Source organism: Zonotrichia leucophrys, chromosome 7 (genome assembly GCF_028769735.1).
Source record: "Zonotrichia leucophrys gambelii isolate GWCS_2022_RI chromosome 7, RI_Zleu_2.0, whole genome shotgun sequence".
NCBI lineage: Eukaryota > Metazoa > Chordata > Aves > Passeriformes > Passerellidae > Zonotrichia > Zonotrichia leucophrys.
Window position 1 is genome coordinate 15,767,563 of NC_088177.1, and position 15,262 is coordinate 15,782,824.

Sequence of the window (15,262 nt, forward strand, 5' to 3'; positions counted from 1 at the left end):
ACAAGTACTAAAGCTGTTGCTTTGAAACTTCAGAACCAAACTGGAATCCTGGCCATGCTGGATGAAGAGTGCCTGAGACCAGGAACAGTTACGGATGACACCTTTTTGGAAAAGCTGAACCAGGTCTGTGCCACTCACCAGCACTTCGAGAGCAGGATGAGCAAGTGCTCCCGGTTCCTCAACGACACCTCCCTGCCCCACAGCTGCTTCAGGATCCAGCACTATGCTGGCAAGGTACCTGCTGGAGGGAGCACCTGGGGGGCTGCTGTTGCTGATTAAAAAATCCACACCTGTCTTCATCTTCTCTGTCTTAAACCTAAAATCTGTCATTTGGGTTGGAAGGCTTTAAGAGATCTTGGAATGGTTTTGGTTGAAATGACCTTAAATATCTACCTAGTTCCAAACCCTGCTATGGGCAGGGACACTTTTCACTAGAGCCCCATCCAGCCTGGTCTTGGGCACTTCCAGGGATGGGGCAGCCTGTGCCAGGGCCTGACCCCTCACAGGGAAGGATTTCTTCCTGCTGTTGAACCTAATCCTGCCCTCTGTCAGTCTGAGCCCTTGCTGCTCTGGCTGAAATCAAAGCAGTTCTGCTTTCACCAAAGGGGAAAGGTGCCCCACGTGCTTTGGTGCTCCATTAGGTCTCTGGAAAGAAATCATTGCTCACATTGACAAAAATTCACACACATTTGTTGGTAACATATTTTGGAAAACATGCTCTTTGTCACTGAGCTAGCTGCAGTTCTTAGTCACTTTGTTGAGAAAATGCAGTTTTTGTACATTTGAAGGAACTGAGTTTGATACTCTGTGTTTAAACAGATGGAAGAGAAAGTTACACAGAGGGCTTGCAAACATTTGCATTTTACAAATGTTTGTATTTGCATTTTTCAACATAAGCAGTTTGAATGAGTACAAGTCTGACAGCTTTCAGTGTGTAATCCACTATGACATTTTATTAATGAAAATCAAAATAATTACATTTGTAGACTGAAGACATTCATTTTTTTAAAAAATTGAAAGTAAATGTAGGGTTGAAATTGTTCCTCTTGTCTGAATCTGCTGAAGTGATAATGTCACACATTAAAGAATATTTGGAAGGTGTTTCATTTCCCTAGGACTGCTTGATGCTTTTGGAAATTTTCTCAGTCTTACCATTTTGAATGGCTGAATAGTTTTTTCATTCAAAATAGTCCTGGAAATATCAGCCTTTCAGACTTTCATTCACAATAGATGCTAAGAAGAGTTTGTAGCTGCATATAATCTATCAGGAGTTAATACCTAGGTATTTCTTTGGTTGTCAGAAATCTAAGTGAATTGAAAATACCCCAGTGCTGTGAGAAGGACTGTGCACAGATTGTCTTAGCAGGCAGTGAGGGTCTTTGATTGTTGCAGGCATTCACTTACCCAGCAGAGTGAATTCCTCCTATTTTGGGAGGAATGTTGTTTTTCCATCCTCAGCTGAGAACATTTTGATCTTGTCACTGGTCAACAAAAGTTTGACCCCCCTTTTAAGAAATATCAGTAATTTCATGTGAACAGTTGGTTTGGGTTTTTTGGTTTTTTTCACTAGTGGCATTTACTGCACCTGTCAGAACCAGAAACATGTCCTCCAAGGTAAAATGCTGCCTTACTGAGTTCCCAGTAACTTGCTGCTGTGTAAAATACGTGTCAGTACTATTTTCATTCAGTATTCTATGTACTTAGCACATTGCCAGGCAGAACTGAGAAATCATGGATCTGAAGAAGGATCTGTATTACCAGCCAGATGACTTGTCACAATTAATCAAATACCTTTCCTACCCTCAAAAATTAAAGAAGCCAGTAGCAATCTGAGGTCTGCATGAAGTTCCTCTGGCTGCCTCCTGGGTACCCAGCTGCAGGTCAGAGCTTTGTACTCATGCTTGTTGTTATTGGACTGCTTTCCTGGTAAAAGTCCTTTAAAATAACACTCCCCTGGGGGCTGCACAGCTTACTGCTTGCACTCTGATAGCAAGAGGTGATATTCCGTATCTTGTTTTAGTTAGGCAAATAATTTAAGCATTACTATTTTGAAAGGAAAGGTATTTTTGTTGTTTTGGTTCAAAAGAAAGGGAGAAAAACCTTGTCAGACAGAAAAAAAGATAGATTGTTTTGGAGTCTTGTGTGGTGTGTCAGAGTTATCACTGAAAAAGGGTTTCTTCCACTTCAGAAACCTGACTTGATTGACACAGGGAACTGTTGGCAGCATGAGAAATGCATCTTTCCTAGGTAGTATGTTCACAGACATTTTATCCAACAAAAAGCCATCCAAATGTCAGATTTAAAATGAAAGCTGAAATATCCTTCGGTTCTTTCGGACAGTATGTAAGAAGGAGAAATCAGTTTCTTGGGTCAGTTTTGAACTGGTCTGTGTTGTAGTTCAAAACCTGTGCTGATGAGACTCTTGTCTGTTGTTCAGGTGATGTACCAGGTGGAAGGATTTGTTGACAAAAATAATGATCTCCTGTACCGTGACCTCTCCCAGGCCATGTGGAAGGCCAACCACTCCCTTATCAAAGCATTGTTCCCAGAAGGAAACCCCGCTAAGATCAACCTGAAGAGACCACCCACAGCAGGTTCACAGTTCAAGGCTTCAGTTGCTACCCTGATGAAAAATCTCCAGACAAAAAATCCAAACTACATCAGGTAAATTCCCCAGTGCCAAAGATTTGGTCAATTTGTTTGATGAGGTTTGTGGTATTTGAGGGGTCCCCGGGATGAAGGAGGAATTGAGAATCTGGCTCCATGTTCTTAGAAGGCTAATTTATTATTTTATGTGCTTATATTATATTAGAGGATGCTACACTAAAACTATACTAGGAATAGAGAAAGGATACTTGCAGAAGGCTACAAAGACTGATAATGAATCTCGTGACTCTCTCTCCAGAGTCTGACACAGCCTCATTGTGATTGGTCATTAAGTTAAAACAATTCACATGAAACCAATCAAACAACCACCTGTTGGATGAACAGTCTCCAAACCACGTTCCAAAGCAGCAAAACACAGGAGAAGCAAATGGGATAATGTTGTTTTCCTTTTTCTCTGAGGCCTCTCAGCTTCCCAGGAGAAGAGTCATGGGCAAATAAACAATTGAAATGTATGGTTTAAACTCACCATCGTAGCTGTTGCCATGTGCAAAGAGATGTCCCTTTTGCTTTTCCTGCGCAGGTGCATCAAGCCCAATGACAAGAAGGCTGCCCACATTTTCAACGAGGCGCTGGTGTGCCACCAGATCCGCTACCTGGGGCTGCTGGAGAACGTGCGGGTGCGCAGGGCGGGCTACGCCTTCCGGCAGCCCTACGAGCCCTGCCTGGAGAGGTACAAGATGCTCTGCAAGCAGACCTGGCCCCACTGGAGAGGGCCAGCCAGGTAGGCACACAGCAATATTCCCACCTGTCCCATCTGAAATCCCCGTCTTCCACACGTCCTGAGTTGTTAATTGTTGTGCATACGTGTCAAAAAGAATACAGTGCAGGTCTGACTGATTTGGGTCTGAGAGAAAGGGTGTAAGAGAGAGATACTGCAGTGGATTCAAAATACCTGGGAGGGCTGCAGTGGTCAGGAGGGCACTTAGATTTAATGACCAACTTTCAAAGTGTAAGGACGCTCATTTTGCTGAAGACAGCCATACAATCTTCCTCTGCCCTTTCAGGAATAACTTTAGATAATGATTGGGGAACAATTATGGGATAATGCCTCTTGCAAATCAATTATATTAAATAGATACTTTTAAATTGCATAGCATTCACATTTTATCCGCATTTTAATTTTTACAAATAATACCTGGGATGGGCAAGTAAGCTTCTATTATTTGTTTTTACATGTGGCCACCAAAAGCAAGATTTAAATATCTTTCATAATTGATTAACATCTTATAGCTACACTATAAGTCTTTAGGGTATCAAGACAATGGTGGCAGTGCAGTATTGGTAACAATAGCACTGCAATAATCATCACAAAGGTCTGCACAGTTCCACTTCCCTTTTTTCTGTTGGTGTTCATAAAATGCATTTGATGAGAATGGAACACTGCCATTTGTCAAACTTGTCAGTCTTTGTTTCACATTCTGACATTAGTGTGAAGCCTTCCTTTTTCCTTTCTTCTGTTTTTAAGTAAAATAATTATAGATGTAAGAGGAAAAAATAGGCTGTTGCTGATTCTGTAAAATAAAATTTGCTCTTTTTTGCATCAAATTATTCTGAGTCTTTACAGTGATTATTCTTGCCTTTAGTGGAATAAACTACTGAGTAAATGAGTTAGGTTTTCAATCTTCTTATGTCAAGCACTATTTAAAAGTTTAAAATATGCTTTCATATACCTTCCATAAATTAAGCTGTGAATATGAAAACTAAGGCATTTTAGAGCTGGGGGTCATGTTTGTTAAGCTCATTTGCTCCTTCTTAGGGCTGGAGTAGAGGTGCTGTTTAATGAATTGGGAATCCCTGAAGAGGAATTTTCATTTGGTAGATCAAAGATATTCATCCGCAACCCAAGAACAGTAAGTGAAAAATGCCTTCTGCAAAATCAAGCTCTCTCTCATGAGGACAGCATCATTCACTACCTGCCTCCTACAGATTTTTCTCCATGCAGTGCTTTGATATATTGCTATGACCGTAGCATAAAAAAAAGTGATTTTTAATGTTAGGCCCATTAAAATCAATGTGAATCAAGATTCTACAATAGCTGTCAGCCTTAATTTAATAGAATTTTTGAGCAGTGACTTGTGACATTGTATTTGCTACAAATCTTGTTGGTTTACCTGCCTGTAGCTCTGGAAATGAATTAAACAACATGTGACTGAGGGGGGACTTGAGTAAAGAGGAGATTTCTCTTACAAGAGCTGTGCTTATGGTTTTTTTCCTTCTCTCCTCTTTCCTTCTGATTTTCTTCCAACGTCAAACAAAACCCTGCAAACCCCCACACCCAGCTCTTCAAGCTCGAAGACCTGAGAAAGCAGCGTCTGGAGGACTTGGCCACTCTGATTGGGAAGATTTACAGAGGTTGGAAGTGCAGGACTCACTTCTTGCTAATGAAAAAATGCCAGGTTGTGATCGCGTCCTGGTACAGGAGATACTCAGTAAGATACCATCCTTACTACATGGGGAGGGGTTCTCTTCATTGTTTAATGCATAGAACCTTCATGGGATATTTTTCCTCATTATGCACAGGGAGCTGTTGAAAGAATTCAATTTTAATAGTTATGTACCAATAGCGGGAAAAAAAAAATTAGTTTAACTGCTTGCACTGTGCTTGTTTTTAAAAAAAATTAAAAGCTCACCAGAATCCTTTCACTCTGGGAGAGCAGGATTCTCTGGCTCAACTGGGAAGTGTCTTTTTCATTCAGCTAAAATGCTGTGCTTCCCAGCACTTACAGCACTCTCAAAACATATGGTTAATGTGTAAAAAATGTTCTGTAATATACATGTGCAGTTCTGTGGAATTCAGTCATTCCTAAGCCTTTTTGTGGTTTCGCCTTATTTGGAACACTTGCCTTAGACTCAAAAATGCTGCCTGTAGGGGTTTATTTTAATTGTAACTCCTAAAACTCATAATTTGTTATCATTATTGATACAGTTCATCCCAAAGCAGCTTCAGTTCTATGTGTGGACTGGGTGTTCTGTGCCACAAACTGAACAGCACTAATACATGACTCCTTCATGTTTTCTTGGCAGTTAATAATACTGACTTACTGACTGATAAAAAAAGATTTATTTGTTTTTAAAGCTACTCTTGAACTTCTCAGCTGCATTTTGTTGTTGCTAGAGAACAGCACAAGCATATCAGAAACCTTGAGGAAACACAGAAAGTCTTCTTAAACTGCAAGTGGCAAAGTTGACAAATCCCAGTTTTTCAGTTGACAAGCACTTCTGTTTGTCCTCTCAAAAGCCATCACTGTTTGGTTCACTTCTCCTGGATAATTAGAGGGAAGTATAGATCATTTGGAAAAAGTGTGACTGAAGCATACTTCTTGACTGTAGAAACTCTTCTCTCTGACTTTGTGTGACTGAAAGCCCCGTTCCTACAAACAGCATCATTACAGAATTGCATTGTGCCCATATGGCTTCATTATGATCTCACACAATCTTAATGAATTTAAAATGGACTTACTGCAGCTGGACTGGCACGGCTTTAAATATAAAGAAATGAAACCAAATAAATGACCAGGAACTGCTGATTTCTTAACTGTATTTGGGTCACTGGTGAAACATGGCAGCAGTTGTTTTTTTGGTGATGATAGAGAAGTTTCCTCAGCCTCTTCACATGGATGGAAGGCACCATTCTCCTAACCCAACATGACTGGTAGGCACTGTGCTTTGGAAGGTTTCATGGGAGATCCCTGGAATGAATAAAGTTTTTTTTTTAGTAACTCCTTGTGCTGAAGGCTTGACTGGAGGATCTGCAGGCACTTGTCTGTCTGTTGCATTGCAGGGCCTGACAGAGAGCAGCTGTGGCATCAGGGTGGCCCAGAGGGGACCCTCCCAGCTTGCTCACAGAGATTTTCACTGTCACCGAGTGGGCTGAATGTCAAGTATAAAAGCCCTGCTGCAAAGTCTGTCAATTTTGTACTACACTAAACACTGGACTACTGGAGAACTGAGCTTTTTAGAAGGAAAATGTTCAGCTGTCCAGGAAATTTATTGCTCAACCTGGCATACTTAAATAGTACTCCAACATCTCATTCAGGAACCCATGCTTTTGGTTTTTTCCCCTCTTCCTAAGTTATCATTAGCCATAACAAAGGCACTGTGGCAATAGGAACAGCACATGTCTTATGAAAAGGTGGTAAAAAGCTTAGCCTACAAACCTGAGTATGTGTGACAGTTTGTGTGCTACTCTGGTGGTGGGAAAGACAAATAAAGCTCTTACTGTTAGCATTTAATGTGCAATTGTGCTGCTGACCATGAACTTAGTGTTTCTGTAAACAGAGTGACATTGTCCATGCAGCATTGTTGATGTGCTTTGTTTCCCCTCGAGTCGAACACAAAGTCTACACTCTGATCTGCTCATTCAGAAATTGTTCACTTTTTACATTTAGTGCTCGTCTCCTCAAGCATATTGTCAAATGTTAGTGATGAAAGGTTTATTATGCAGTGTTTAATAGACATAATATTCTGTTTTAAACATCACATACTTATTTCCAACACAGCAACAAAAGAAATACCAGAAGATAAAGAGTTCAACTATCACAGTACAGTCGTACATCAGAGGGTGGAAGGTGAGTTTCCTGTTACTGCAGCTGTCTCTGTTTGGAGAGGTAAGGAGCGGATCAGAAAACACTTTCCAAATGCACTGAGCCTCCTGCCTGTCACACCTTCTCTCCTTGGAGCTGTGGCTGTGCCATTGTTAAACACTAGTGTTGGCTGTAGAAGAGGTGAGTTCAGGATACCTGGATGTGCTGCCTGGGCTATAAATCCCTGCAAACAGTGCAAGGTGGGACCACACTAAACCACTGGGTTATCCTTGAGGCATCTTTTGCCAAGGAATTGAGAAGGCCAGCAGCTCCAGAGAAAGATGCTCTGGGGCTCTGCCACTGGCCTTAGGAGAACTGTAGTGCTGGACTGACTTGGAAGAAACAAGTTGTGGTTGGCAGTTATTTTATGCTTAATAGGATTCTCAAAGAATGAATCAAATTGAAAGCAGGATTTAAATAAAGAGTTTGGGTTGCCTGGGCAATTTGTTACTTGGGTTAAAGCATCAATTCTCCTCTGTCTGCTAAGTGGAGGAGTGAAAGTGTACTTGTGTTGAGAAAGTCGTTTATTGCTGTGAGCTTGCACTCTGCCTCAGTTTGCCACAACTTCTTCCCTGAGAGGTTTGTGTTTTGTGAAGGGATAATCATGCATCCTAGTAGATATTTAAGGAATGATGCTGTAATAGGAGGTAAAAATGACATTAACAGGTCACATGAAAGCAGCCATGATGCTCAAAGCAACTACTGCTGTCCATCTTCAGAAAAAGCAACCCTGGGCTCCTCTATTTTCTTAATGGCCTTTCTTCATCCTGCTAAAGGTGATTTTCCCCTCTAGTTAGAGAAGAGAGAACTGCCTTTAGTTCTGGAGTCAGTTCCCTTTCTGTCATCAGGGGAGGAAGGGGCTGCAGTTAGTAGCTATTGGTGTAAATAGTGTCTCCTGCCCAGAAGGCTTTAAAGTTTGCCAGCAATAAGGTAACATGATTTGATTTTGCTGTTTTTTGGATTTTTACTTTCTCCTTATGATTTTGTTTCAATGAGTTAAAAATATCCTTTCAGTGTAACTATTGATGTGCTGTCTTTTCCCATGAGCATTATTTGAAGAAAACTGGGTTAAAAGCATCATCTCGAGTTATGGCTTTCTGTTTGCCGTTGGAGAACAAGCTCTTTTGCAGGAGCATTGTGCATGAAAGCCTGGTATGACAGCAGCCTTTAGTGTGACCTAAAGCCAGGCAATTTACTTAGGATTTATTCTTTATTGCACTCTAAATGGATCAGACATTTACTGTATGGAGAAAAAAACATTGTTGCCATTTGCAAACAGACATATAGATATCCCAGGTAATGCAGCAAATTGGGAGAGAACTGAGCAGTGAACTAAGATCCCCCAACCTGCCAGTCCCAGCCTTGCAGCACAGAATCCTCCCTGGAGCAGCAAATTTGAGGCTGGGCAGCATTTATGAATGTATTTGCTTGGGGATTTGGAGGCAATGTTTGTTTGGTTTTGCCTAGATTTACAAGTTGCAGTGCCCTACTTCAAAAATATTAAAAGCTAGTTAGTCAAAAAGAACATTTTAAATTGTTTGCAGGCTCGGAAACAACTTCGGGAGCTGAAGCATCTGAAGCGTTGTAATGAGGCTGCCACAGTAATTGCTGCTTACTGGCATGGTACCCAGGTAAGAAAATGGCTACAAACTCTGCAGCTGTGTGTCCCTACATGGAATGAAGAAGGATATCCCTCAGGATAGTTATCTGGGAATACTGTTGGTGTCTTAAACTGCTTTGACTGCTTAAACTGTTTTTTTTTTTTTTGTTTCTCTTTGCTGCTAACATGTCATAGCTGGTGCAGTCTAGGAAGCTGGGACACGCTTTAATTTTTGCTGTTTGTAGTGACTGGTTACTTGCTTTCTTTCTTGCACCAATGGGAACTCTCAGTAACCTTTTCTTTCCTAAGCTTTTCTATATCCCCTTTCCAAATGCATCACAGGCACGAAGGGAACTGAGACGACTGAAAGACGAGGCTAGAAATAAACATGCTATTGCTGTTATTTGGGCTTTCTGGCTTGGATATAAGGTACTTCATGCACATATCACATGTCCCCCCTTCATTGCTCAACAACATCAGCATTTAATCACTATTTCATAGTGAGGATTAATGACTAATACAATTCACTCTTAAATAATAGAGCATGATCATCGATTCCTTCCATCTCCATTCATGCCACACCTAATAAATCTGATAGCATTGTGTATGCCAGTTTTTTGTAGAGTAGGAAATACTTTGCATGGCAACCAAGTACAGGTTTGCACTAACAAGCCATTAGATTAGATTAAAAATGACTGGACTGCAGTAATCTGAAATTAGGAAATGCATTTAACTACATGTCAATATGCATAGTGTGGTTTGTGGGGGGAGAGAAGGTTGGGGTTTTTTGCTGTGTTCCTCCCCATGCCCCCAACAAGTGCTTTCAGTGACACTGTGTTAGTGATCCAGTTGAGATTTTCACCACTTATTATAATCTGTACCCTGGGCAGTCTTCATCTACAAGTTCAAACCAACATTATTAAGTTTCATTAAATTCTAGTTATGATTGGTTTAATTGATTCTCTGGCTGTGATTTGAACCCATAAAAAAATTTCAATGACCACAAGTAAAGCAAAATTTTATGAGCTGATCTTTTAGCAGAAAATGATGTTAGTTTGCAATTCTAAACTTGCAGCTCTAGAAAAATCCCAGGAATTTCAGCATCAGCTGTTTGTTTTCAGAAGCAAAGTCCCACTGAAAGATTCTTGCTAATCCCCAGCCTGTAGTTGCGGGTTATGTGAACATTTGAAATGCTGTTCACAAGAGGTCAAAAATATATTGGTTTCAATTAATAAATTCCTAATTTAGTTGAAAACCATAAATACATTAGATTTAAAACATTTTTCAGTTGTTATTTATGATTGTGGGTGTGTTGTTAGAACACCTTGCCAACTGGATGGAGAAATGTGCTCAAATTACATCTGGAGTATAATGCTGTGTTTGACCTTTGCTATTTTGGTATAAATCTATTAGACTTCCAGCAAAATGGCAGCCCTGGGAATCCAAACAAACATGTAGAGAACTTCCTTAATACTAGGGAGTCTTTGGAACTTTTCAGCTCTAGTTTGATATTTAGGTAACGGTATAATTTCACAGAAGCACAGTTTCCTCTACATTTGATTAAGCAGAATACATAGAGGATTTATTTTGTTTTTGACTAGAGTTCCTTTCACCAAAATATTGCTCAGTACTGCAGAAGAGATATTTGTTTTCATAGTTTTAAGATAGTCCTTTGAATTAAAAGATACATCCAGTGGATGCAATACTGTTAACCACGTTAAAATTCCTTATTTAAGGAATTCCTTATTCCTATTTAAATGTTTAGTAGATTTGGATAATTTTTAACATACTTTAATAGTTATTTTTATCAACTGGCTCACAGGAATTTAGTGAATAATTGTCTCCTGTCTCCTTTTTCCTTAACTATAAATAATCTAAATATAATAATATATATGAATATATAAGATAATAATCTAAACTGAATTAAGATTAGAAAAATAATTACAGTCTCTGATAAGAAAGACAACTTGTTATTGATGTGATCTTTTACCTTTAACTGGGGGAATATTTAGAACAAAAATTTTTAAAGTTATCATCAGAAATTTTTTGCTTTACCCAAAAAAAACCCCACAAGCAAACAAAAATGAAACAAGTGAGCCTCGAGTACTCAGTTTCCTTCCTTTTCACAAGGCAGACAAATACTTAGCTTTGCATAGCTCTTGCTTTTACACTGCTGTGCAGTAGGAGCTTTTCTGCCAAGCAGATGAGTGAAAACATAATCTCTGAGTCTACATCTACTGCACGTTAACCTTTCCAGCTGCTCCAGAAGAGCATTACTGGCACAGGCTGGAACTGCTGCTGCACACGTCTGATAGCTCGCAGCTTGACAAGTGCAGATACAGGGCTAGAGCTGCTCTGACTGAGCCTGTAATACTGGAACTCTTCCTTGAGTGTTTTCATCAGATAACCGAACAAAGAATGTGCCGGTATCTCCTAAAATTCGACATTCTGTTAAGTTGCCCACACATGCCTCAAATTGCTTTCCTAAAATGGAGTGATTGATGAAAGGTAGGAAAGTGCCTATCTCTTTGTACATGAGGAATGCACTAGGTTTGATGGCTTTACCCCTAATTGCACAGACAGACATCATTTTAACAAGGAGATTTTAACATGGCTGGAGATGTATTTTTTTAATACATAAAGATCAAAATAAAAAATAACCTCCAGGATAAAAGCCCTTATTACAGTGCTGGAAAGTCACCATGACACATAGTTTCAGAGCTGATTCTGTCCTGCCCAGGCACTTGCCAGTGGAAGAAGTGACTAGATAGTGAGATTTTAGTAAGTCTTGATTTTCATGTGCATCGCTTTGATCGTGAAACTGCAGGCCAAGCCCTCCCATCAGAATCAACCCATGGGAGCTGTGCACAGCAGAGCAGGAGGAAGGGCTGACAGTGAATAACAGGGCTGAATAACAAATTCCCACCTGTGCATGCCGCGCCAGCAGCAGCGGAGGCTTTTGGAGCCTCTCCGTGGCTCTGCACGGCGCGTTGGGCGCCCGAGGCCGAGCGCTGCTCCTCCATCCATCCCTTCCCTGATCCCTGCCGGGTGTGGGAGCGGCGTTGGCGCTGTCTGCTCCGGGCTGTGTCTCTTGTTCACTCTCTGAACCTTTTAGGCTCGGAGGGAGCTGAAGCGCTTGAAGGAGGAGGCTAGGCGTAAGCATGCTGTGGCAGTCATTTGGGCTTACTGGCTTGGACTGAAGGTACTTTCTCCAACACTCCCATCTGTCAACGTCAACTCAATGGAGCGTGGCACACCTTACTAACAATTAATAAACAAGCAGTTGTGTGGGCTCACTAGGAGGGATGGTTTTTTTTACACATTGTTGAACTTTATCATGGACTTGGCTGAAAAAGTGATAAATGAAATTGCCTCACTTACAGCAACATTGAAGCATTGGGGGATTTTTGTCAGCAATCACAGGAAGACAAAAGTCAGATAAAAGGGACTCTATTACAGTTGTTGACTTTAAAAACTGACCTACCTTGGCAAAGGTCCTATCTGGAAAGATTACAAGGATGTATTTTCTTGTTGTGACCTCTGCTTGTTAGAATGGGAAGTAGGGTGGAAGTGTCTGACTCTCACTGCTGCTCACAGTAGACCCCTGATCCCAGTGTTGAGGAGGGCAGGGTGTAAAGCCAGTGGTCATGTCCTGTTGCATCCAGCAGCCTTTTTGGGGCCTGGCATTGCATTACCTGTGGCTTGTGACAGCCATGGATTCCTAGAAAAATTGAGATGCACAAAAGTGTTTTGTTTTCCGTCCCTTGCTTTCAAGGACTGGTTGGCAAAAGAAAACACATCTGTAATCTGGAAAAATGTAGTTCTGCTCTGTAAATGGACTATGAAAATGGCATCTTCAGATGTTTCAGGTCTGTGCCCAAATGATTTACATAACAGAGTTTTACAGATGCAGTCCTGAAGAACTGCAGAAATCTGAATCTGTTTGGTTTGGCTGGGAGTGACTTCTGCTAGTAGGGATATTGTAGACTGCAGGGGTAGGAAAGAAACAATTCACTCGACAATGCAGAGTAAAGTTCAGGTCTCCTATTCTTGTACTTACCCTGACAGTGATGAAATGGGAAAAATAGTTAGAAAACATAGAATTATGTATAATACATGTTCATTTATAAATTAAAAAAAAATCCATTACAATACATACATGGAAGCCAGAGCTGGAAAATACAAAGGAGCCATTTTAAAAAGTCATTCTGCAGATCAGAATCACACTTTAGGTACTACTGCCAAAGTAGGTCTGTTTTTATGATTTTAAAACAAGGATATGTCCCTCCTGAGAACTCAGAGGCCATTTTATATCAAACAGCAGCATTTAAATGCAAGCTGATGACTCCAAAACCTTTAAGGCACATTACAGTAGGAATACATTTCTGAAGTCTGTGGTTTTCAGTGAGTTTGTTAAATAGTGTGTAAGCTACATTTCCAATTTCCATCTCACCTGAAATACACGGATTTTTCTGAATTAAGACTGTAGTCTGTCATTCCAGCATATGACTGTTACCACAAGTAGTTTGAAGGCAAAGTGTTTTCACCCATGACATGTGAGGCTGAAGAATTAAAGCTGATAAAACCAATGAAAATTAAACCAAAAACTTGTGAGAGGTTTTTTTTTGGGTTTTTTTTTTTTTTTAATTGTATGCCAAGTAGATTTTAATAGCATTTGTGGTACTTTCCAGATTTAGGCTTTTCTGGAGCAGCTTGCATTTCTCAGTGCTTGCTTTGCAGCTTCCCTGCAGCACCAATAGGATGCGTGGGTGTCTATTAGTCCCTTTCTTCCAAATTAATTTGCACACCTTGCAGCTTGCAAAGAATAATATAAAGCAAGATCATTAAGGGGAATCTATGGTGAGATTTGGGATGATTGTGGTTGGAGTGGCTTTGAGTGTGTTAATTACCATCCCTGAATAATTAATAAAGGATGTACTCTAATTATAGAGCACTAAGCCTTGCAGAAAAAGAGTGAATAAGAACTCTCATATTTTTTTTTCTCATAAAGTGTTGAGGAAAAAAATATGCACTGAATGCAATTTGCATGGAATGATGATAGCTGAATGCTGCCAGTTTTGCTGGTGCATCTTAATGTGTAATTAAGCAAAATCTGTTTACCTGTGGGTGCATTTGTCCACAAATGGTGACAGATTCTTGCTTTCCAAATGCTGGTTTATCTTAAAATGCATGAATTACTGTGAGGCAGAAAGGGGTAAATTTTTTTTCTGTAAATTGAAGGGGATTTTACGCTATGGGTTTTCATTTATATTCTGGTTACAGAGAAGCCAGCCACACTTAGTGAGTTAGCTAAAACCACTAAATTTTGCTCTGGGGTAAATTATGCAAAGCCACGATGTTTTCCCTGGGTTTTGCCCAAAACCCATAACAGGTATGTTGCAGACTGTGCCAGAGTTTGCAAAGAAATTTGAGGGATGTTTCAGCTGACTTGAGGTGAGCCTGGGTGTCACATAAAACTGCAAACCAGTTGGGCTCTCCCTAATTGCCTTTTCTGAATTTTGGTCTATGCTAATTAGCACTGATGGAAATACAAAAGGCAAAACAAGTACTCTAAAATTTGCACTTCCATATATGTATTAAAAATTAATATCACCTGCAAAAATTGTTATGATGAATACTTTTTTGATTTTTTTGTTTAATTTTATTGTTTTCAAATAAATTTTGGCAGCAAATACCAAGCTTGCTGACATTAAGCAACCTTTGTGTTGATTCTCTGCTCTTACCAAGCACCAAAATCTTATTTTTCTTTTGGAATGAAGACTGCTTGTGTGTGAAAAGAATTATCTCATGCGCAAGTCTGCTCTGAAAAAAAAAAAAAACAAACCCTTTTTATTATAGCAAACTCTGTATATTAAGAATTTTAAAGGAGAAAAATCTGAAAAATTCACCAGTTAACTCTGTAATTAACATCAAATAGGTGTCAGTTCAGACACAAGAAAATTGTATCATCACTGGTGATGCCTCACTTTTTCCAGTCCAGCTTTATGCAAAAGCCTTTTGAAAATAGATTCATGCTGTGAATTCGACAATATTTGAATAATTTGCCTTTTTGGAGGGAAGCATTTCAAATTCCTTGATAAGTTTGCAAATAATTGCACTCAGGTCAGCCGGGATATCTTTCAGACATCGTGGCCCATGGTCTGCTTCACATAATTTAAGTGTAAGCAGGTGATGTTCCTATTTCAGGGAACCCTTTGCATATTTGTGTGCTTGTTTTAATGTTTTCTACCATAGAGCTTGTTCAAAAAGTACCTGTGCAAACAAATGCATTCTTTATATTCATTTTGAGGGTTTGTTTAACTTTCTAGGTCCGTAGAGAATACAGGAAATTCTTCAGAGCCAATGCTGGAAGAAAAATTTATGAATTTACCCTTCAGAGAATTGTATGTAT

The 15,262-nt window shown here is 39.9% G+C and overlaps 1 protein-coding gene across 4 annotated transcripts in view; it reads left to right on the plus strand.

The window, feature by feature from the left end:
* MYO1B (myosin IB) overlaps positions 1-15,262 on the plus strand; it is a 107,238-nt gene that overhangs the window by 79,730 nt on the left and 12,246 nt on the right. For 2 of the 4 annotated variants that reach the window (XM_064718008.1, XM_064718010.1), the window contains exons 16-25: positions 34-234; positions 2,438-2,664; positions 3,188-3,388; positions 4,424-4,517; positions 4,947-5,096; positions 7,167-7,235; positions 8,795-8,881; positions 9,193-9,279; positions 11,966-12,052; positions 15,180-15,254. In XM_064718008.1, coding sequence (XP_064574078.1) covers positions 34-234; positions 2,438-2,664; positions 3,188-3,388; positions 4,424-4,517; positions 4,947-5,096; positions 7,167-7,235; positions 8,795-8,881; positions 9,193-9,279; positions 11,966-12,052; positions 15,180-15,254 — 1,278 coding nt within the window. The remainder of the gene's footprint in view (positions 1-33; positions 235-2,437; positions 2,665-3,187; positions 3,389-4,423; positions 4,518-4,946; positions 5,097-7,166; positions 7,236-8,794; positions 8,882-9,192; positions 9,280-11,965; positions 12,053-15,179; positions 15,255-15,262) is intronic. The other 2 variants (XM_064718007.1, XM_064718009.1) reach the window with 2 other exon arrangements.